General features: G+C 44.1%; 1 protein-coding gene across 11 annotated transcripts in view; it reads left to right on the top strand.

The window, feature by feature from the left end:
- SNTG2 (syntrophin gamma 2) overlaps positions 1 to 22549 on the top strand; it is a 408896-nt gene that overhangs the window by 204631 nt on the left and 181716 nt on the right. For all 11 annotated transcript variants that reach the window (XM_034952500.3, XM_034952491.3, XM_034952496.3 and 8 more), the window contains 2 exons: positions 5544 to 5631; positions 12348 to 12439. In XM_034952500.3, the coding sequence (XP_034808391.1) occupies positions 5544 to 5631; positions 12348 to 12439 (180 nt within the window). The remainder of the gene's footprint in view (positions 1 to 5543; positions 5632 to 12347; positions 12440 to 22549) is intronic.

Here is a 22549-nt window from a genome sequence, read left to right as displayed (position 1 = left end):
AAGCCCGCAGGAGCAAAAAAAGAAAGAAATAATAAAAATGAAGATGTGAATTTGTAGAAGACAAAACATAGAGGACAAGTCAGAGAAAATAATACTAAAACTCCGTCTCCCAAGGTGGGCTTGTAATAATGCAAGATGCAGAGGCCTCTGAAAAGACTGATGAAGAAATATTAATTAAAATGCAAATATGATTAGGGATGAAAGGGGAGGGACTAAGAAACTAAACAGGAATTTGAGGATTGAGGATTCATTGAAGTAGTTACAGAACATTTGTAAAACGGAACACTGCGTCTGTGAGAAAGACTAGAAATACATGAATAATATGGGATAAGCTGTCAGATGTGTTAGATAAAGAAAGTTATCATGTCTAACAGAGTTCAGGGCCTGTTTCAAGTGAAAATGGGGCAAATAAATGGGATACATGGTGTACATGGTGTATGAAAATTCTTGTACTGACCTCTTTATTCCCACATACTCACACATCTACACGTGTGGCTGCTGGATTAAAATGCACATACATTGTATATCTGATCAATATGACCAAACTGCCCTCAGACGAGAAAACGTTCTTACAAAGGCATAGAATTTCCAGAAGAACACACACAATATCCCAGCGTCAGTTGTCTCTGAGGTGTCAAACTAGGGATCTCGTAGGTATAAAAATCAGACTCTTTGATTGCATATGTTGTATTATTTCATATCTAAACTATCAAATGTGTCATATTTTTAATTAAAACTCGAGCTGCGTTGACCCGAGGCTGCTGTGTGTAGAACCATGTGTTGTGCTCTTCTCTGCTCCCCTGGAAGCCTCCGTCAACAGGTTGAGTTTGCGACTCCATGGAGAAACTGCACTGATGTCACCAACTTCGTGTCCTGGGCTACTCACCAGCCCATTTCGGACTGGACTTTGTGTCCCCCCAGATTCACATGTCGAAGCCCTAACCCCTAAATGAGGGCGTCAGGAGACAGAGACGGGACCTCTGGAAGTGACTAGGGTGAGACGAGGTGATGAAGATGGCATCCTGGTGATGGGATCAGTGCCTGCAAGCAGAAGCCCTCTGGAGCGCACTTCCTCTCTCCACCACGCAAGGACACAGCCAGAAGGCCAGGCCCTCACCAGGAAGGATCTGGCACCTTGCTGGCACCTGATCACAGACTCCCAGCCTCTGGAATTCCGAGGAAGGAACCTCTGCTCCTGAGAAGCCACCCAGGCATGGCTAAGCTGACTCAAACACCGCAGTGAATCCAATGGCTTCAGAGTCATTTTACAGGTGTTGGGAGATTTCATTTCATAGTTGACTCCTTTCTAAGGAAGAAATGGACTTGGCTTACCTGTCAGAGTTTGACATGCTGGTGAGGTTGACATGGAGGTTGGAACGCATCCTCCTACCTTGACTTTGTCAGCGCAGAGCAGGTGTGCACTGTAATGGGAGCTGCTGCAGGTGGAAGTGGGGAGAGGCCAGGCATGGTGGCTCACGCTTGTAATCCCAGCACTACGGGGCCAAGGCGGTAGGATCACTTGAGTCCAGACGGTCGAGGCTGCAGTGAGCTATGATTGCACCACTGCCTCCCAGCTGGGGTGACAGTCAAAAAAAAAAAAGAGACAGCGTCTAGACTTTTAGTGTCTCAATCAAATTTAAACAATGGCAAATACATTGTGCACAAAAAGCTGCTTTTAGATGCTGTGTTGAGAGAGAGAGAGAGAGAGAGAGAGAGAGAGAGAGAGACAGAAAAGGGGAAAGCCTCCAGGCCATGGCTACTGGTGTTAATCTGCTGCAAACAGCAGTGACTGCCGCTGTGGGTGCTGTGGGCTGAAGGAGGCTGCCCCCTAGGCAGGTGTGGGCCAGGGTCTCTCCCAGTGCCGTCAGGCTTAGGGCCATGATTCCAGGAGGGAGAAATCTTTGAAGGCATTGGTTGAATTCAGTAGCATCAATGGTCAACATTCAATTATTTTGTTCATACACCACATATATGCTTCAAACTAAATAAAAAATAAGACTGATAACAAATTGAATGCCTTTGTCTTGTTCAGATATTTTAAAGTCCCCAAAAAATCAAGGCAAGGTAAACATTTGGGATTAAAAAATGATAATAAATTGAAGCTAAATCCAATTTTTAATTAAAAGTGCTTGTTTGGCCGGGTGCGGTGGCTCACGCCTGTAATCCCAGCAGTTTGGGAGGCCGAGGCGGGCGGATCACGAGGTCAGGAGATCGAGACCATCCTGGCTAACGTGGTGATACCCCGTCTCTACTAAAAATACAAAAAATTAGCCAGGCGAGATGGCGGGCGCCTGTAGTCCCAGCTACTCGGGAGGCTGAGGCAGGAGAATGGCGTGAACCCGGGAGGCGGAGCTTGCAGTGAGCCCAGATGGCGCCACTGCACTCCAGCCTGGGCGACAGTGAGACTCCGTCTCAAAAAAAAAAAAAGTGCTTGTTTTCAGGCTACTCTGCCTCACTGTATTGATTGGTTGGGTTACTTCTGACAAAATTGTCCATTGTAATAAGTGCAGATTCCTGTAAGCAAGGGATGGCAGATTTTCCTGCTTCAATCCACAGTCATTCTCCAGAAAAACTGGGGAAAGTCACTGAATGGACTCACTTACCTCGGGTATGGAGGTGGGCAGGGAGGTGTCCACACACACCTCAATGATTTCCAACAAGGACTTCAGGCACACTGGCTGGGCGACAGACTCACATACGGAAGCTGTGTGTGGCCTGGTCCTTTGGGAGGAAGGCAGCCTGTTTAAGGATGGGGCACGGTGAGCTTCATGAATCTCAAACTGCTCTTGTCCTGGTGATGTTTTGCCTTTTAAAACTACACTGCACTGAGCTCCTGGGACAACTAGCGTATTACAGTGGCCGTCACTTGCTGGGAGGTGGCTGGACAGTGGACAGCGGAGGTCTGTGTGATCTCCCCTCCCAAACCGCACACTCTGCACCTCCAGGGACGAGGGCTTGCAGGGCCTTGTGAGAGTCCAGCCCTTCCACATAGAAAGGAAGGGTGTTGTCACCGTCATGAACCCCGTTTATCAAAGGAGAGCCTCGGTTCTACTTCTTTTCACCAAAGAAGAGAAGAAAATTCAGTTTTGGTAGTTTTCTCCAGGATCTTGTGCACGGGGGAGGATAGAATCAGACAAATCTGCTAGTGGTTAAGCTTTGACACTTTCTGGGAGTTGGTCAGAGGAGGGCTTCTATTTCACAGTCACTTTGCACTGCAGCAGCCTGTATGAAGACAGGATGTGGATGTCAGAGACAGGCGTCTCACAAGGGTGCACTTGTACTGAACAGCAGCGGAGGAAAGACGCCTTGGAGACAGCCAGCAGGAGAGGCCTGACTCAGCCCTATGGGGGCCCAGCCTGTGGAGCATGACAGGAAGGCAGTGCTGCAGGATTACAGGATGTGGGCATGTGAAGCCTCCCAACTGGAAGTGGGCTTGTGAGGGATCCCAACAGGAAGTGGGCTTGTGGAGCCTTCCCAACAGGAAGTGGGCTTGTGGAGCCTTCCCAACAGGAAGTGGACATGGGAAGCCTCCCAACAGGAAGTGAGTGTGTGAAGCATCCCAACAGGAAGCGGGCCTGTGAAACCTCCCAACAGGAAGTAGGCACATGAAGCCTCCCAACAGGAGGTGGGTGTGTGAGACCTCCCAATAGGAAGTGGGCATGGGAAGCCTCCCAACAGGAAGTGGGTGTGTGAAGTCTTCCCAACAGGAAGTGAGTGTGTGAAGCATCCCAATAGGAAGCGGGCCTGTGAAGCCTCCCAACAGGAGGTGGGCGTGTGAAGCCTCCAACAGGAGGTGGGCGTGTCAGGCCTCCCAACAGGAAGTGGGCATGTAAGGCCTCCCAACAGGAAGTGGCATGTGAGGCCTCCCAACAGGAAGTGGGCGTGTGAAACCTCCCAACAGCACCTGCGACCTGGAGGCCATCAGCACAGGGTCACCAGCCACATAGAAGTGGATGAGGAGGAGAGGGAGAAGAAAGGATGTTGAAAATGCTCAGTGGCATTACGGGAGCATTTCTGCAGTTCTGTTTCCAGTCTGGAGTTTTTAGTGTGATTTCATGAGGTAAAAGGGACGAGGCTGTCCTATGAGGTCAAGATCTATGTGAAGCACCGACATATGTAAGGTTGTCCACAGGCATGGCCGGGGTGGGGCGGCTCAGAGGGCCAGGAGGGAGCACCAGTGGTGGAGGTGGACCAGCCATGCCAGATAGAAATGTCCTCAGGTGAAATAGGAAGGCATTTATGTTGGATTTCAGGCCATGGGAACTTTCAAACTTTCTAAATCCAGTCTTCAAAACCCATTCAAGCTACATCAGGTGTCTTAGGGAGCTGTGCAGAACTGTAATCCTCCAGGTAGGCAATGACAGGCATGCAAAGTGACTGAAGAAATGAGGAGGAAAGATCAGAGGGAGCGATGAAGTGGGGCAGGAACCTACCCAAACTGTGGGTAGGCTTTATGTAGAGGAGAGAGCAAGGTGGGCTACACCTGGCCTAGGAGGATGAAGTGAGGTAGGAACCTGCCCAAACTGTGGGCAGTCTCTGTGTAGAGGAGAGGGCGAGGTGGGATACACCTGCCCTAGGAGGATGAAGTAGGGCAGGAACCTGCTCAAATTTTGGACAGTCTCCATGTAGAGGGGAGGGTGAGATGGGGATATGCCTGGCCTAGGAGGATGAAGTGAGGTAGGAACCTGCCCAAACTGTGGGCAGTCTCTGTGTAGAGGAGAGGGCGGGTGGGATATGCCTGGCCTAGGAGGATGAAGTGAGGTAGGAACTTGCCCAAACTGTGGGCAGTCTCTGTGTAGAGGAGAGGGCGGGTGGGCTATGCCTGGCCTCGGAGGAGGAGGATACAGCAGAGGAGGGTTATGCATTATGGGAAGACACAGATGCGGGTGCAGTGAATTCTGACACACACAGTTTTGCAGCATCTAGACTTTTAGTGTCTCAATCAGATTTAAACAATGGCAAATACATTGTGCACAAAAAGCTGATTTTAGATGCTGTGTTGAAACGTAGGGGATTGTATGTGAGGTGACTGAAACAGTTTGTATAATTTGAAATTCCAGCACAGAACTAAGTTCCATCCTTTTGAAGTGATAGCCACTAATTTCCTGAGGACTAAAGCGTCATTTAAATCTTTAAATTAGTATTTGTGGTTTGTTTTGCCACAGTTAATCCACATTTTGCCAGTGACTGAACACAGGCTGTTTGTAGTAACAAACTGATTTCTCCGAGGGTATTATTTTCTGGTAGATTGCATTCATAGGGATGCAGAGAGCATCCCTATGATGTGTTGTGGATGATACGGGCAGACCTCTGCTCACTCATGCACTTGTTTACGCAGATAGAGTGTGGGAGGTAGGTGGTCTCGGAGGTGATAACCACTCTTTCTTTACTCCAGCTGAAGCCCACAAAATTTTCCGTGTTTCAGAGGTAACTATGAACTTTGAATTCTTGGGAAACAGGAGAGGTAGAGAGATTTTATATTTTAATTCTGTGTCTGGTTCTTTTGTGGTGGTAAAAAGTAGCTATTTTTGTCATATTGACAGGTGCATCTGCTGAGAAATGCTGGCGATGAAGTTACCATCACCGTTGAGTATCTCAGGGAAGCGCCGGCATTTCTGAAGCTCCCGTTAGGTAAGTGGGAAGAGGAGAAATGCCAGGGTGCTTGAGAAATTCCTTTCTTGCCACATTATTTATCCAAATGCTACCACATGGACTGGGATATTAATCATTTGCTGAGTGTACATTCAGAGAGAAGAAAAGTATAGGCAGGCACCGTGGCATCACGTAGTCCCATGACGTTGTATGTTTTAACACATCCACGGGCTTTTTTGAAGGAAGTGTTATCAGACCGTGCTTCTCGACCGTGCTTCTCATCACTTAACTACATGCTTGTTCCTTCATGCAAACTCACCATGATTGTATTTATCTATATGTTAACGTAGAAGCAAAGTTTACATGTAAAATACCTATGTTGATCTGAGAAATTTTCAGTGCAAAAAATGAAAATAATGGTACATTTATGCTATGAAGTCCCTGACATATTTTGGCACAAAGCTTGTAATCCTCTATTATACTTGAATTGTGACCCAATATGAAAGTGCTGAACCCTAAATCTAGAAAAATGTTTTAGTGAAGATAGTTGTTGTAACTTTTACTAATGTTATTCAGCTGTCATGGCTTTATAAAGGTTGGAGTCACCACCGTTCCTTTGATTTAGCAGAGGGCATCACTGCCCTCTCTTTGTGGGTTATCGGGAAAGGCCTCGAAGGCAAGGCCCAGGCTCCCCTGAAGTCAACATCTGCTGGTGGCTCAAACCCCAGGGCATCCGATGTGGAATGAGGACCTCCCGCCGAGCCGACAGTCGGGTTCCTTCTCATGGGGGCTGGTGGGCTGTCCTTCCTGTCACTCTCTCATGGGAAGGAACAGCTTCCCTCCCTGGGGGTTCATATTGACTGTTTTACTTTCTCTCTCTCTTCCATTGATGTCCCTGTTGTCAATGCCTTCCTTCTCTCCTGCCCCGAGTGGCCCGGCTGTAGCTCTCAGGCACATCAGTATTTGAGTTCTGATCATGCATTGGGTTTTTCACTGATACAGGAGGGGGGCAGGGAAGTGCTGGGAGGAGAAGGGTGGGTCCCTGGCGAGGGCTGCACCCCCAGGCCTGTGCCCATGGACCTAAGTGAGGACAGGCACTCCTGTTCTTGCACCCAAATGTTGCGTTTTCCAGTACCACCCTGGCCTACCACGCCCCCATCCTATGCCTGTAACAACCCCAAGACCCTAGTGGGCAGAGACACAAGTGGCCGGACGTGGAGAAGAGCAGAGGAGTGGAAGAGTATGCTGACAGGCACCAGCAGACACTGGCAGGCTATCGACTGGCAGAATGATGTGGAGTTTGGCTGGGGTGGTTGGACGAGACTCCAGGAGAAAACCACCTTGCCACTCCATGCCCCTTCTGGCTCTCCATCCATCTTCTGAGAGCTACCAACACTCCATAAAACCTTGTGCCAACCCTCCAAGCCCACGTGGGATCTGATTCTTCTGGTACGCTAAGGCAAGAACCCCGGGATACAGAAAGCCTTCTGTCCTTGCGATAAGGCAGAGGGTCTAATTGAGCTGATTAACATAAGCCGCCCACAGACGGCAGAACTGAAGCCTACAAGCCGCCCACGGATGGCAGAACTGAAACCTACAGGCCGCCCACAGACGGCGGAACTGAAGCCTACAAGCCACCCACAGACGGCAGAACTGAAACCTACAAGCCGCCCACAGACGGCAGAACTGAAGCCTAGAAGCCACCCACAGACGGCAGAACTGAAGCCTACAGGCCGCCCACAGACGGCAGAACTGAAGCCTACAGGCCGCCCACAGACGGCAGAACTGAAGCCTACAGGCCGCCCACAGACGGCAGAACTGAAGCCTAGAAGCCGCCCACAGACGGCAGAACTGAAGCCTACAGGCCGCCCACAGACGGCAGAACTAACAGAGCACCCTGGAACACACTCCCACTAGGGCTTCAGGAGCTGGAAACATCCACCCCTAGATGCTGCCAGGGGTCAGAGCCCCAAAGCCGGCCCATCTCTATGGCACCCCCGCCAGAGGTTTGAGCAGTGGGGCACCGAAGAAGTGAGCCACTCCCCCATCACAAGCCATGCAAGGGGGACAAGTGAACTTTTCCTGTTTCAGCATTTGATCAAAAGCATCGTTAGACTCATAGCGTGACTTCTGCTTTCATCTTGCTGAGCAACCAGGAACAAATCCATTTCAGCAACTCCATTTTTCCCATCGATCACAGCAGGATAACTATGCTATTCACAATCTTAGGAAAATCGATCTTCCTGCCATTGTAGCAAACCTGGATCAGTAAGATTCACTGCATGCCTTGCCATCCTCAGAGACCACTCCCTCTGCTAGAAGGAGCCACGGGAGCATGGATGAAGACCTAGAGGGTTCTTGAGGAAAAAGAGTAAGGGGTGCTGAGGGGCTGTGCATGAGAAAGGCGAATATTCCCAGGGCCGTAGAGGCAGAACATGTTAGCAATCGGGCAAAAGTTTAAGGGAGCGAAATGTCACACGCGGCACAGTGGTGCACCCCTGGGGTTTTGAGAAACGTTGCTGTGAGTTGGGAAGGGGGTGGACTTGATGAGGGCTGCACAGAAGTTCTTGGAGCCAGCAGGGAGACTCAGGTGTCAGACGCACACCAGGAGGCCCAGCAGTGAGCTCGGATGGGGGAGGACGACTCACTTGTGAGGGGCAGCGTGAGTGTCTGCAGATTCTGCAGCAGCTGTGACCATACAGGCTCACGAAGGAAGAAACTAAGACTTTTCATAGATTTTTGCCAGAAAGAAAAGAAGAGAAGATAGTGGCTTGGACAGGAGGAGGTGGCATTGATAAAGGAGGAGACAGACAGAAAGCAGGGGGTGCTTTCGGATGTTGCTAAGTGGGGGTGGGAGGCAGAGGACACTCACCCTGGGGCCGTTCCTGACCTCTCTCTCGGGCAAGGTGACTCCACAGGCCGAGTGAGATGGGTGCTGTGTCTAAGCTAGCTTCCCTGGGTGCCTTTGAAGGAGCAGAATTTAAGCAACAGCAGCAGCAACATTGCAACACCAGATCGCAGAGGAAGTGCCCCAGGCGGAGGTGTTCACCTTGAGCCCCTGCCTAGAGCCCCATAGCACTGAGCCTGTGTTTCCCTCTGAGGATGGGCAGCTCTTGCAATTCTAGTGCCTGAGGCCACGGGGCCGGAGGCTGTCTCTGTTGAGATTCACATCCTGACTTCTGTCCGTGGGCTCCACTAAAACCTGCAGGCTCCGGGGTCCATTGCCAGTTACCTACTGACTTCTATGAGCGTTGCTGCCGGCATCCTGAGCGGGGCTGTGCTGACACTGACGGCTCTGCCTGGACAGGCTCCACTAAAACCTGCAGGCTCCGGGGTCCATTGCCAGTCACCTGGTGACTTCTATGAGCGTTGCTGCCGGCATCCTGAGCGGGGCTGTGCTGACACTGACGGCTCTGCCTGGACGGGCCCAGCTGCACGGACCACCTCACACGTCCTCGGGCACATGCAGGAAAGGGCAGCCTGGGGTGCAGATCACAGAGGCCAGGGGCGCTGAGTCCCCATTAATTCAATAACTGTCTATTCTCCTTTTATTTCATTCTTTACAGTGAAAAATGTTAAAATCTTAGTATCCATAACAATTTAAGCAAGACAGCCATAATCTCTCCATAAATTCAGGCGAAACGTCCTCTGCTGAATTCACACCGTGAAGGTAAAATTGCTGTGCCTGAGCAGACTTCACTTTCTGACTGCATGAAGCAGAAATCCACCGAGCAGCTCCAGTGAGTGGGGAAAGAGTATCACGGCAGATCTGTGCGGAAAATGTCCAGTTTCCACATTTTAAAACGTTTATCAAAGAGAAAATAAACAACCGTTTGAGACTGAGTCAAAGTAGGGTTTTATTTTTCACAAGTCAGGCTCTTGGTCTTTTTATAAAGATACAATTCATACAACACAAAATTCACCGTTTTAAAGTAACACTTCAGCAATTTTAAATATTTCACTACGTTGTAGAGGCATTGCTACTGTCTAATTCCAAAACATTTCCATCATCCCAAAAATAAACCGTGTGCCAATTAGCAGTCAGCCCCGATTCTCCCCACCCCAGCCCTCGGCAGCCGGGAATTTCCTTCCTGTCTCTTTGTGGGTAATCAGGAAGGGCCTTGAAGGCAAGGCCCAGGCTCCCCTGAAGTCAACATCTGCTGGTGGCTCAAACCCCGTGGCATCCGACCTGGAATGAGGATCTCCGTCTGCGCCGGACGTTTTCTGTAATGGAATCCCGCACAAAGATGCCTTTGTGTCTGGCATCTTCCCCAAGTGTAGTTTGAGAGTCCGCCCCCAATGTCGCGGGCATCGGTGCTGCATTCTTCTAGCTGAACAGCATCCGTCCTAGGGAATATATCTGTGTATACGGACCCACATACATACCCTTTGTATGGGTTTTGTTTATCCATTCATCAGCTGATGGGCGTTTGTCTTGCTTCTGTTTGGGCGATATTGTGAATTATACCGCCATGAGCATCCGTGAATGCGTTTTTCTTCGGAGATGTTTTCCTTCCCACCGAGTGGATGCCGATGACTGGAATTGCTGGGTCCTCTGGTGACTCTAGGCTCAACTTTTTGAGTGGCTGCCACATTATTTTCCACAGCAGCCGCACCATTTTACATTCCAACCAGCATTGCCTGAGGGTAATCTAAGCAGTTTTGATAGGTTAGGGTTCATTTTTTTTAAGATTAGGTGTTTTAATAAACATTGATCATATACTATATGTTTTCTAATATGATTGTTTATTTTTGACACCTAATAAAAATAAAGTAAGTCTATTTTTCTCATTAAGAATTCTTGATATTGGGTTTTAAAAAATAATGGACTTTTATTTGTGATAGAAGAAAGATATAACTATTCACATTTCTGTTCTGGGATATGGATGACATACCTATTCATCAGAAATAAATTTATAGAAATTTAGAGTGGAAGCGTGACTGTCAAATGTAAATTTATTGACTGTTTACCTGTTAGCTCATTCAGTCAATGGTGGCTTGGATCTGCTGCCATTAGTCATGTGTCTCCTTTGTCTGCAGCATGAACTTTGGGATTTTGGAAGACTGCAGTCATTAAAAATATTTTGATTTTCCTCTCCAATTACTGATAAGGTGATTACGGGTATAAAATAACAGGCATTGGGAAAGAATTTCAAATAGATAACAGTGAAATGTGCTTCTGAACGCTAAAGGGCAGATTCAGGTGCTGTCTCAACAACCCCGTGAAACGCTCTGGGTGCTGTGTGGAGCAGTGGCTGGTCCACAGCAGAGTCTTCACCAGACAGTAAACAGTGGTCAATGAAAAAGAAAAGTTCTTCATCTAGTAAAATTGACAACTACCCTTTAAAAGTTAAGCAATTCTTATTTCCCCCAGAGTTCTCCAAGTTTCTCAATATCTTAATTTTCACAAAGGAATATGGTATGAAGTGTTTTCTAAAAATATGAGTCTTTGTAGATATTATACAGCTGGACAAAGGGTAACAGCGAGCCATGGTAACTCGCTGAACGTTGCACATCACATTTGCAGACGCAGATTGGAGGTTAGAGGGTCTTGAGCCTCCGAGCCATATCGCGTTCCTGTCTGCACCAAGCGAGGCTGGTGGTCACATTATGACTTTGCATATGTGGTGCCGATTGTTCTTCACTTTAATCCCAGGAAATAGACGGCACAACAGGGCATCCCAAATACAAATGCACGGAGTTGTGTCCACCAGGCTTTCTTCAGCTTCACAGGGGTCTTTCCTGCAAGAAGCCAGTGTGCAAGTTTAAGCCTCCATTCTGCAACAGCACCACGTGGTTGTGATGACTGATGGCTGGCTGGTGACAGGTCCTCCTGCTAGTGCTGTTTTCAGTGCTTCTTTCCTCTTTCCAGGCACTCAGGTGATCTAACAACAGGGCCTGCTCTCCACTCAGGGATGCATCAAAGGCTCCTTTCTCAGTGTTGGGAGGTCTCTGTTCCACCTGGCTGGGAATCTGGCATAGTCAGGCTGCTGTGTTCACAGATCTGTCTTTACGTGGCAATACCACAAAAATGCTGGGCTGAAACACTAAGCCACATGGGAGCTGCCCACTCTTATAGTCCAGCCTGAAGATATTGGTGGGAAGGGACAATAAAGGAACAAATACAGCCTTTCTCCCTGAGCTGTTCCCAGGACCTTGGAAACGGCATGAAAGTGCTCTATGTCCCCTGGGTAATCCATGCAGCATGAAGATCTATGAACTGGCTTGTTTCTGTTTAGCAGGTGTAAGCTCTGGTTGCATGAGCCTGTATTTCCAGGGAAATTATTTTATGAGCACCTGTTTTACCTGTAATGTGCTAAGTGCTTTGAGTGTGAGCTTTTCAATATTGTCTCTGGAAGAAACCTTTTGAGTGGCCTGGTATGATCATCTCCTTTCAAAAGAGAACACTGCAATCACAGAAGGCGCCTTGTGCTGACCATTCCAGGGGGTCATGTTGACAGGGAGGGCCTGAGCTGCTGGGGGCACACCTTCCTGATGCTGTCCCTCCACCCTGGGGAGCCCTCACAGGAGCCGGCAGTGGTCCCTCCCTTCAACCTGAGGTCAGATCTTGGTGAGGAGACCATATCACGGCAGGAAAGTGAGAGGCCATTGGGGATGACCCAGCCCATAACTGGACACCAGGCATTTTGGTGCTGGTAACTTCCCATGCACAGGTAGAACTGAAGTCACTGCATGGTCACAGTGTGCTTTGTCAGTGGCACCAATTGGAAGGAACTTCTCTTGTTTTGCTGCAGGGTCCCCAGGGCCATCCAGCGACCACAGCAGTGGGGCCTCCTCTCCCCTCTTTGACAGCGGTTTGCATCTGAACGGAAACTCCAGTACCACAGTAAGCATATAGATTTTTGTTAAATTTTATTTTAACAGAAATATCAGTAGCCCAGAGATAATCTCTAGACAGAATTAAAAAGATGCTGTACTGCCCAGTGAAGATAATTGTGATAGTTTCAGAGGAAATACTTAGAACACAGATTGAAGGTGCTGTTCTGTTGACATTTACTCCCATGTGGGACACATCCTGATTGCATTATAGGATATTTTAAGTTCATAATTCACAGCATCTCAGTGAGCAGGCAAGAATTCTTTGAGTCCTGCCTCTGACTTACATATCACCGTGACTGTAGGAAGGACTGCAGGTTATTTTTAGGAAACTTCTGTGAGACTCCCATGAATTTCTTAACAGAAAACACCTAAGGAGGTATGAACACTGTATAATGCAGTGAGTTTTAATGACATTCTAAATATCCACCCTCCCAAGAAAACCAGACTTGAGCAAAAAGGAGAACCTGCAGCTCCCTGGGACATGGGGCTCCCGCCCTCCTCCCTCAGAAGCCTGGGCTCTGAGAGAACCTGCAGCTCCCTGGGACACAGGGCTCACGCCCTCCTCTCTCAGAAGCCTGGGCTCCAACTCCCGCAGGGTGACCTGTGAGCTGTGCCCCTTGGGGAATTCATCATCCACAGAGGCATTAGTGCACGAGAAATGTAGAATCCTGTAAGCAGTTTGAAAAAATGTTTTATTATAAATCATTCCAGTCATATCATCAAAATGACTGGATACTTCATACACAGGGAGAACCTAGAGAAAAATATTCATGTTTGTACAATCTATGTTTAAGATGTCTGACTACTCCATTTCTAACCATTTAATTGAGCTCTTGAAATTAAAAATTGCATTTAGACTCTGTGTCAGTTATGAAGCAAAATAATAAAACAAATGCCCATGAAATTGCAGTTCTAATCAATAATTAGAATATTGTCCCTAGCTTTCCATCTGTGCAGTCTTCCATACTCCATTTTCTGGCCTGCCCAGAGATATAAGGCATCCTGAATTTTGTGTTTGTCATTTTCTTGATTGAAAAAAAGTTTTATCCATATATATATATATATGTAAAATTTCATTTTATTGCAAGGCTTATAAAATATTATTCTTCCATAGTCTTCTGAGATTTGCATGTTTACTTACTGTTTGTTTCTGTGAGGTTTTTTGCTGTATGATATTTCACTACAGTTTATCCATTGTCAGTTGCCTATGGACACTTTGCCTTTGTTTTATGATGTTTTTCTAGTTTATCATCATTAAAAGAGGTGCAGCCATAAAGATACTTATAAATGTCTCTTGGCTATTCCCTAAGGTAGAATTTCTGAGTGCTAGATTATACCAGGATGTTCTATTTTCAAAATAACAGCAAGTTTTCTACAAAAGTGGCTGTGCAGTTTATATTCACACAGCTCTGGGAAATTCCAGTTGAGCCACAGCCTCTCCAGTGCTAGGTAATTTTTGACTTAATATTTGAAGTACAGTAGCTGTAAAATGGTTCTCTCTCTGGGGCTCTATTTCATTTCCATCATTACTAATGAGTTTTGTTTACTTTTTCTATTTGTATTTTCCTTTGGTTTTTCCTCTTCTGTGAAATGCTGTTTATCTCCTTGGCACATTTACTGTTAAGGTGATCTTTTTTCTTACAAATTCATTGAAATGTTTAATATACACTTGGTAATAATATTTTGGTGGTAATGGGTTAAAAATCTCTTCCTACAGCTTATAACTTGGCTTTTTCATTTTGTTTGTGCTATCTTCTGTGGTTTTGTGGTTTTAGGATTTTGTTCAAGAAATCTTTCTTATCTTAAGTTCATAAAGACACTTCCTTATATTTTCCTCTAAATATTGTTAATGTTTGCTTTTCACATTAGATCTCTAAATCCCATGAGATCTGCTTTTATTAAAGCTGTGAAAGGTAGGGTTCCAGGTGCATTTTTATGGGTAACCAGTTGTCTCAACACTGTTTCTGGGTGATCTGCAATGCCACGGCTCACATGTAACCAGCACCATGAGTGCAGGCGTGTGCTGCTGAGACCTCTATTGTATTCTGTTGGTCAATATCAACGGCAATATCACACTATGTAATTACTAGGTATTTATAATCAATTTGTGTCATCTGTAGGCCTTGCCCTCTTGCCACCTCCTAACTCACTCTATTTTTTCCATCCTCTCTCTTTGTTTTTTCTTGTGAATTTCAATAGCTCTTGATCCAATTCTACAAAAAACAGTGTTGGGATTTTGACTGTAATTGCCAGATTTGCTGGGGAGAATCAAACCTTTCTGACTCACCTTTCCTGCTTTTGGAAAGCATATTTATTTGTGCTATCTTTGAATTAATGCTGCTCCATTTCTTTCCATATTCTTTAATATTTTCCTACAGAATCTTTTTAAAATTAATTTTACAAGAGGATTGTACAATTCCATTTGTCTGCAACACCCCGTCCCCCAAGCCAGCACAGTTCAGCAGGGAGAAACTGTCCTCCTACCCTTTCTGTGCAGTTATCCTCAGGGTTTTTCTCCCATTGTGTGGCTGTAGCTTGTTGAGTGGACTCTAAACTCTTCCTGGAAGGAGACACAGAGCATGGGGCATGATTCGGTGCCATTTCAGGAAAGGTCAGACAGTCTTTGTGGCTCTGGTAAGTGCAGTGGAAAAGTAACATGACAGTAGCGTTGAAGGGAGGCTGCCTGGTTCTCCTGGTTCTCCCAGTTCTCCTGGTTCTCCTGGCTCTCCTGGTTCTTCAGGCTTTGGTGGATGTGATCCTCATGTCAAGGAGTAATTGTGGAATTATGGAGGGGACATGGGTAGAGTGACTAGCCTAATGCTTGGAATATGTCATCTTCAGACATCCTCATCCTCCTTATCAGCAAGAGAAAGAGAAAAAGAAGTACTAACCTTAAAATTCTTTGTAGTTATTCATATGGTTAGCTCAGCTCCAGAATAAAGCATCATCAGGTTATTTAAACTCATTACAGGGAATCTGAATTGCAGAGTTTAAAAATAGCTTTAGTATGTTCTTTTTAGAAGGCTATCAAGACTCAATATTGAGACCTACCTGAGGGTGAAGGGTGGGAGGAGGGAGAGGATCAGAAAAAATAACTATTGGGTATTAGGATTAATACCTGGGTAAAGAAATAACCTGTATAACAAGCCCCCATAACACAAGTTTACCTATATAACAAACCTGCACATGTACCCCTGAACCTAAAATAAAGTTTGTTTTTATTTTAAAGAAAAACTTAAACAAAAATTGACAAATGGGATCTAATTAAAGAGCTTCTGCACAGCAAAAACAACTATCATCAGAGTGAACAGGCAAGTTACAAAGTGGGAGACAATTTTTGCAATCTATCCGTCTGACAAAGGTCTAATATCCAGAATCTACAAGGAACTTAAACAAATTTACAAGAAAAAAAAAAACATTAAATGTGGGCAAAGGGCACAAACAGATACTTCTCAAAAGAAGACATTCATGTGGCCAACAAGCAGATGAAGAAAGGCTCATCATCATTGATCCTCAGAGAAATGCAAATCAAAACCACAATGAGATACCATCTCAGGCCAGTCAGAATGGTGATCATTAAAAAGTCAGATAATGTCGAGGTTGCAGAGAAATAGGAACACTTTTTCACTGTTGGTGGGAATGTAAATTCATTCAACCATTGTGGAAGACGGTGTGGTGATTCCTCAAAGGTCTAGAACCAGAAATACCATTTGACTTAGCAATCCTATTACTGGGTATATACCCAAAGGAATGTAAATTATTCTATTACAATAATACATGCGTGTGTATATTAATTGCAGCACTATTCACAATTGTAAACACATAGAATCAACCCAAATGCCCATCAATGATAGACTTGATAAAGGAAATGTGGTAGAGATACACCATGGAATACTATGCAGCCATAAAAAGGAGTAAGACTATGTCCTTTGCAGGGACATGGATGAAGCTGGAAGCCATTATCCTCAGCAAAATAAGGCAGGAACAGAAAAGCAAACACCACATGTTCTCACTTATAAGTGGGAACTGAACTATGAGAACACATGGAGGGGAACAGCACACACTGGGGCCTGGCAAGGGGTGGGGGCCATGGTGGGAGGGAGAGCATCAAGAAAAAATAGCTAATGGATGCTGGGCTTAATACCTAGGTGATGGGTTGATAGGTGCAGCAAACCACCATGGCACACGTTTACCAATGTAACAAACCTGCACGTCCTGCACATGTACCCTGGAACTTAAAAATAAAAATTAAAAAAAAAAAACTTTAAAAGGAACCAGAAGTTAAAAAGAAAATAATAGTAAAATTGACAACTTCTTTCTCAACAAAAACAAGAGAAGCTAGAGGAAATGAAATGACACCTTTGAAGTATGAAAAAGAAATTAATTCCTGTTTAAAATTCTATAATACCCAGCAAACGTGCTTCAAAAGAAAAAAATAATATATTTTCTGACAAAAAAGAGATAATTATTTCCAGTAGACCAGCACTTTAAATTTATTTTTTTTGAAAAGGAAACTAAGCATACCCACATAGCCCTTAAAGTTGACATGCACTTCTTGAGGTGATAAAAGGTTATTGGCACACTGCTGAATGAAAACAACATTTAAATAATTTCCTTTATATTAATTTGTCATAAAAGATTAGCAGTGATTGCATGTGTTGTTAAATATGAGATAATTTTTATATTAGCCAGACTACTGTATTGTTGGAATTTGGGGCAATAAACACTTATCATTTTGTTGTTGTTCTTTAAAATATTTTTAATTATATGATAAACACTCCTGGCATGATATCAAGGGAAAAATACATAGATGAAAATTCTTTAAAAGACTCAAAATCCTGTAAGAATTTTGAGGCATGCTAGTTGGTTTTCTGGATGGTACTTTAATCACGTAAAAACCAATTTGCTGTGCAGTCAGTTGACCGTTGGGCTCTCTCTTGTAGAGACGATTTAAAGCATTGTGACAATGGGGTTTTCTAGATATACAATCATGTCATCTTCAAACAGGGACAATTTGACTTCCTCTTTTCCTAATTGAATACCCTTTATTTCCTTCTCCTGCCTGATTGCCCTGGCCAGAACTTCCAACACTACGTTGAATAGGAGTGGTGAGAGAGGACATCTCTGTCTTGTGCCAGTTTTCAAAGGGAATGCTTCCAGTGTTTGCCCATTCAGTATGATATTGGCTGCGGGTTTGTCATAGATAGCTCTTATTTTGAGATATGTCCCATCAATACCTAATTTATTGAGAGTTTTTAGCATGAAGCGTTGTTGAATTTTGTCAAAGGCCTTTTCTGCATCTATTGAGATAATCATGTGGTTTTTGTCATTGGTTATATTTATGTGATGGGTTATGTTCATTGATTTGCATATGTTGAACCAGCCTTGCATCCCAGGGATGAAGCCCACTTGATCATGGTGGATAAGCTTTTTGATGTGCTGCTGGATTTGGTTTGCCAGTATTTTATTGAGGATTTTTGCATCAATGTTCATCAAGGATATTGGTCTAAAATTCTCTTTTTTGGCTGTGTCTCTGCCAGACTTTGGTATCAGGATGATGCTGGCCTCATAAAATGAGTTAGGGAGGATTCCCTCTTTTTGTATTGATTGGAATAGTTTCAGAAGGAATGGTACCAGCTCCTCCTTGTACCTCTGGCAGAATTCAGCTGTGAATCCATCTCGTCCTGGACTCTTTTTGGTTGGTAAGCTATTGATTATTGCCACAATTTCAGAGCCTGTTATTGGTCTATTCAGAGATTCAACTTCTTCCTGGTTTAGTCTTGGGAGGGTGTATGTGTCGAGGAATTTATCCATTTCTTCTAGATTTTCTAGTTTATTTGCATAGAGGTGTTTGTAGTATTCTTTGATGGTAGTTTGTATTTTTATGGGATCGGTGGTGATATCCCTTTTATCATTTTTTATTGCGTCTATTTGATTCTTCTCTCTTTTCTTCTTTATTAGTCTTGCTAGCGGTCTATCAATTTTGTTGATCCTTGCAAAAAACCAGCTCCTGGATTCATTAATTTTTTGAAGGGTCTTTTGTGTCTCTATTTCCTTCAGTTCTGCTCTGATTTTAGTTAGCCCAAAATCTCCTTAAGCTGATAAGCAACTTCAGCAAAGTCTGAGGATGCAAAATCAATGTGCAAAAATCACAAGCATTCTTATACACCAATAACAGACAAACAGGGAGCCAAATCATGAGTGACCTCCCATTCACAATTGCTTCAAAGAGAATAAAATACCTAGGAATCCAACGTACAAGGGACGTGAAGGACCTCTTCAAGGAGAACTACAAACCACTACTCAATGAAATAAAAGAGGATACAAACAAATGGAAGAACATTCCATGCTCATGGGTAGGAAGAATCAATATCGTGAAAATGGCCATACTGCCCAAGGTAATTTATAGATTCAGTGCCATCCCCATCAAGCTACCAATGACTTTCTTCACAGAATTGGAAAAAACTACTTTAAAGTTCATATGGAACCAAAAAAGAGCCCGCATCGCCAAGTCAATCCTAAGCCAAAAGAACAAAGCTGGAGGCCTCACGCTACCTGACTTCAAACTATACTACAAGGCTACAGTAACCAAAAGAGCATGGTACTGGTACCAAAACAGAGATATAGATCAATGGAACAGGACAGAGCCCTCAGAAATAATGCCGCATATCTACAACTATCTGATCTTTGACAAACCTGAGAAAAACAAGCAATGGGGAAAGGATTCCCTATTTAATAAATGGTGCTGGGAAAACTGGCTAGCCATATGTAGAAAGCTGAAACTGGATCCCTTCCTTACACCTTATACAAAAACTAATTCAAGATGGATTAAAGACTTAAACATTAGACCTAAAACCATAAAAACCCTAGAAGAAAACCTAGGCATTACCATTCAGGACATAGGCATGGGCAAGGACTTCATGTCTAAAACACCAAAAGCAATGGCAACAAAAGCCGAAATTGACAAATGGGATCTAATTAAACTAAAGAGCTTCTGCACAGCAAAAGAAACTACCATCAGAGTGAACAGGCAACCTACAAAATGGGAGAAAATGTTTGCAACCTACTCATCTGACAAAGGGCTAATATCCAGAATCTACAATGAACTCCAACAAATTTACAAGAAAAAAACAACCCCATCAAAAAGTGGACGAAGGACATGAACAGACACTTCTCAAAAGACATTTATGCAGCCAAAAAACACATGAAAAAATGCTCACCATCACTGGCCATCAGAGAAATGCAAATCAAAACCACGTTGAGATACCATCTCACACCAGTTAGAATGGCAATCATTAAAAAGTCAGGAAACAACAGGTGCTGGAGAGGATGTGGAGAAATAGGAACACTTTTACACTGTTGATGGGACTGTAAACTAGTTCAACCATTGTGGAAGTCAGTGTGGCGATTCCTCAGGGATCTAGAACTAGAAATACCATTTGACCCAGCCATCCCATTACTGGGTATATACCCAAAGGATTATAAATCATGCTGCTATAAAGACACATGCACACGTATGTTTATTGTGGCACTATTCACAATAGCAAAGACTTGGAACCAACCCAAATGTCCAACAATGATAGACTGGATTAAGAAAATGTGGCACATATACACCATGGAATACTATGCAGCCATAAAAAATGATGAGTTCATGTCCTTTATAGGGACATGGATGAAATTGGAAATCATCATTCTCAGCAAACTATCGCAAGGACAAAAAACCAAACACCGCATTTTCTCACTCATAGATGGGAATTGAACAATGAGAACACATGGACACAGGAAGGGGAACATCACACTCTGGGGACTGTAGTGGGGTGGGGGGAGGGGGGAGGGATAGCATCAGGAGATATATCTAATGCTAAATGACGAGTTAATGGGTGCAGCACACCAACATGGCACATGTATACATATGTAACTAACCTGCACATTGTGCACATGTACCCTAAAACTTAAAGTATAATAATAATAAAATAAAATAAATAAAGCATTGTGGTTATTCTTTGCACTCAAGAGTGTGTTTTATAGTACCTAGCATAGTGGTAATACTAGCATTGATAGTGTCTATGTACTGGAGAATAAAACAGATGGTGCAATTTCTTTCTTGAAAGAAGTGAGTTGGAAACTTTCTAGACTCAAAGGATTTAAGCTGCTTTGATGGCTGCATTTTCAGACTCACCAGCTTCACTTTCATCCTCCCAGGGCCAGGCCTGATGGAGCAAAAAGCAAAGTTTGTCATGTTCAGAGCAACCTTGTAATCACAAGAAACCCAGAGGAATGGTTTCTGTCTTTACAAGTGGATACTTCTGACCCCTGCTGCATTAGCCACTTCTTCCTCTAGAGGTAGGGTAGGTGGTGTGTAATGTTTTCTCTCTGTCCTGACAGCTGGAGTAATTACCTGAGCTACCTTATATATTTGACAATTTTTCTGTGTTATTATTTGAAGCTAAATTACTAACTACCTGCTTTCCTAGAAGTCACATTTCTCATTTCTTTTTCTTCTGCCTCCTAAAAGCTGAAGCTTGCAGGGAGCTTTTGTTTCTAGTTGCCACATATCCTTTCCTGGCACCTGAGTATGGTTCACGTAGTTTAAGATTCTATTTCATTATTTATACTATGCCATTTTTGTCTCAAGAATCCTTACTAAACATTTATAATGAAGGAAAAATCCCACTCACATTAATATCATGCGTTTAGGTTTGGAAGTACAGAATCCACTGATCTTTCACCTGTTGCTGAATCCATTGCTGCTTCTTCCCATCTTCTGCAAATTCTGTCCTGACTGGCTTATTAATTGATTAGTGTGCAGCTTTCCTTCAAAGGGTGCATAGAGGGCTGCCTCCCTGATTGCACGCATGTGCAGAAATGCTTTTCCTCGCCTTGGGAGATGGTGCTTTCACTCAGTGTTCTGGGTTCTTGGATTGCTGACCTGATCCTTTGAGAGGATTTAAAGTGCTCACCTGTGGCTTCTGCCTTAGCTGTGCCCGTGCAAGTCTAATGTGGGACTCACTAGTTTTCCTTTGTAAGAAACCTTTACCAAAAATGATTAAGGAGTTATAAAGAACAAAATATTTCTGATAGTAAATCCCTGCTTTTCTAACTTAAAAATTTCAAAAAAGAAACTAATCAAAAAGACTCTGGTCATTGTAACTAACTGAATGAATCAAGAATGGTATAGGAAAAAAGTCTCAAAACAAAAATTACAGAAGGCGTAAGAGAACAGATGAGAAACTTGTAAATAATAGTCACACAAAAGAAAAGGCAGCTATAATAATAAAAAAAAATAAATAAAGTATTGAATCTGTAATCCGAGAGGAAAGATTGCCTCCCAGGCAGAGATAGCAAATGACCTTGCACACTTAATTGATGTACAAGGTGCCTGCAGTGAAGTAGGTGACTCTGAAGTGAAAACTTAAACTTCACAGCATCTTTGTCGAGTATAGCATGTCTCTAGAATCTGGAAGTATTCCCCCCAAAAGTAATCAGTATTTTTATTTGTTTGTTTGCTTGTTTGAGACATGGTCTCCCGCTGTTTCCCAGGCTAGAGTGCGATGATGGGATCTGGGCTCACTGCAGCCTCAACTTCCCCAGGTTCAAGTGATCCTCCCAACTCAGCCTCCCCAGTAGCTGGGGCTATAGGTGTGTGCTACCATGCCTAGATAATTTTTGTATCTTTTTTGTAAAGATGAAGTTTCACCATGTTGTCCAGGCTGGTCTTGAACTCCTGGGCTCAAGCAATACTCCCTCAGCCCCCTAAAATGCTGGAATTACAGGCATGAGCCATGGCACCTGACCTAATCTCTATTTTGACCTCTATAACCATAGATTCATTTTGCCTGTTTTTGAATTTCACATTAATGAGAGTCATATTCTTGTGTCTGACTTTGTTTGCTCAATATTATGACATTATATGCAGCAGTAGACTTTTTTATTTTTCATTGCTATCCAGTATTCCACTGTATGCTCATAACACAATGTTGCTATCTAATCTAATGATGTGGGCATTGGAGTTTTCTGACTGGGGCCTATTACATATAAAACCATTATGATCATTTGTGCACATGTCTTTTAGGGGACGTAGTATCCATTTTCTTTTGGGTGTCTACTCAGGAGTGCA

Source organism: Pan paniscus, chromosome 12, assembly GCF_029289425.2.
Source record: "Pan paniscus chromosome 12, NHGRI_mPanPan1-v2.0_pri, whole genome shotgun sequence".
Classification (NCBI taxonomy): domain Eukaryota; kingdom Metazoa; phylum Chordata; class Mammalia; order Primates; family Hominidae; genus Pan; species Pan paniscus.
This window is presented reverse-complemented; position numbering and strand designations above follow the sequence as displayed.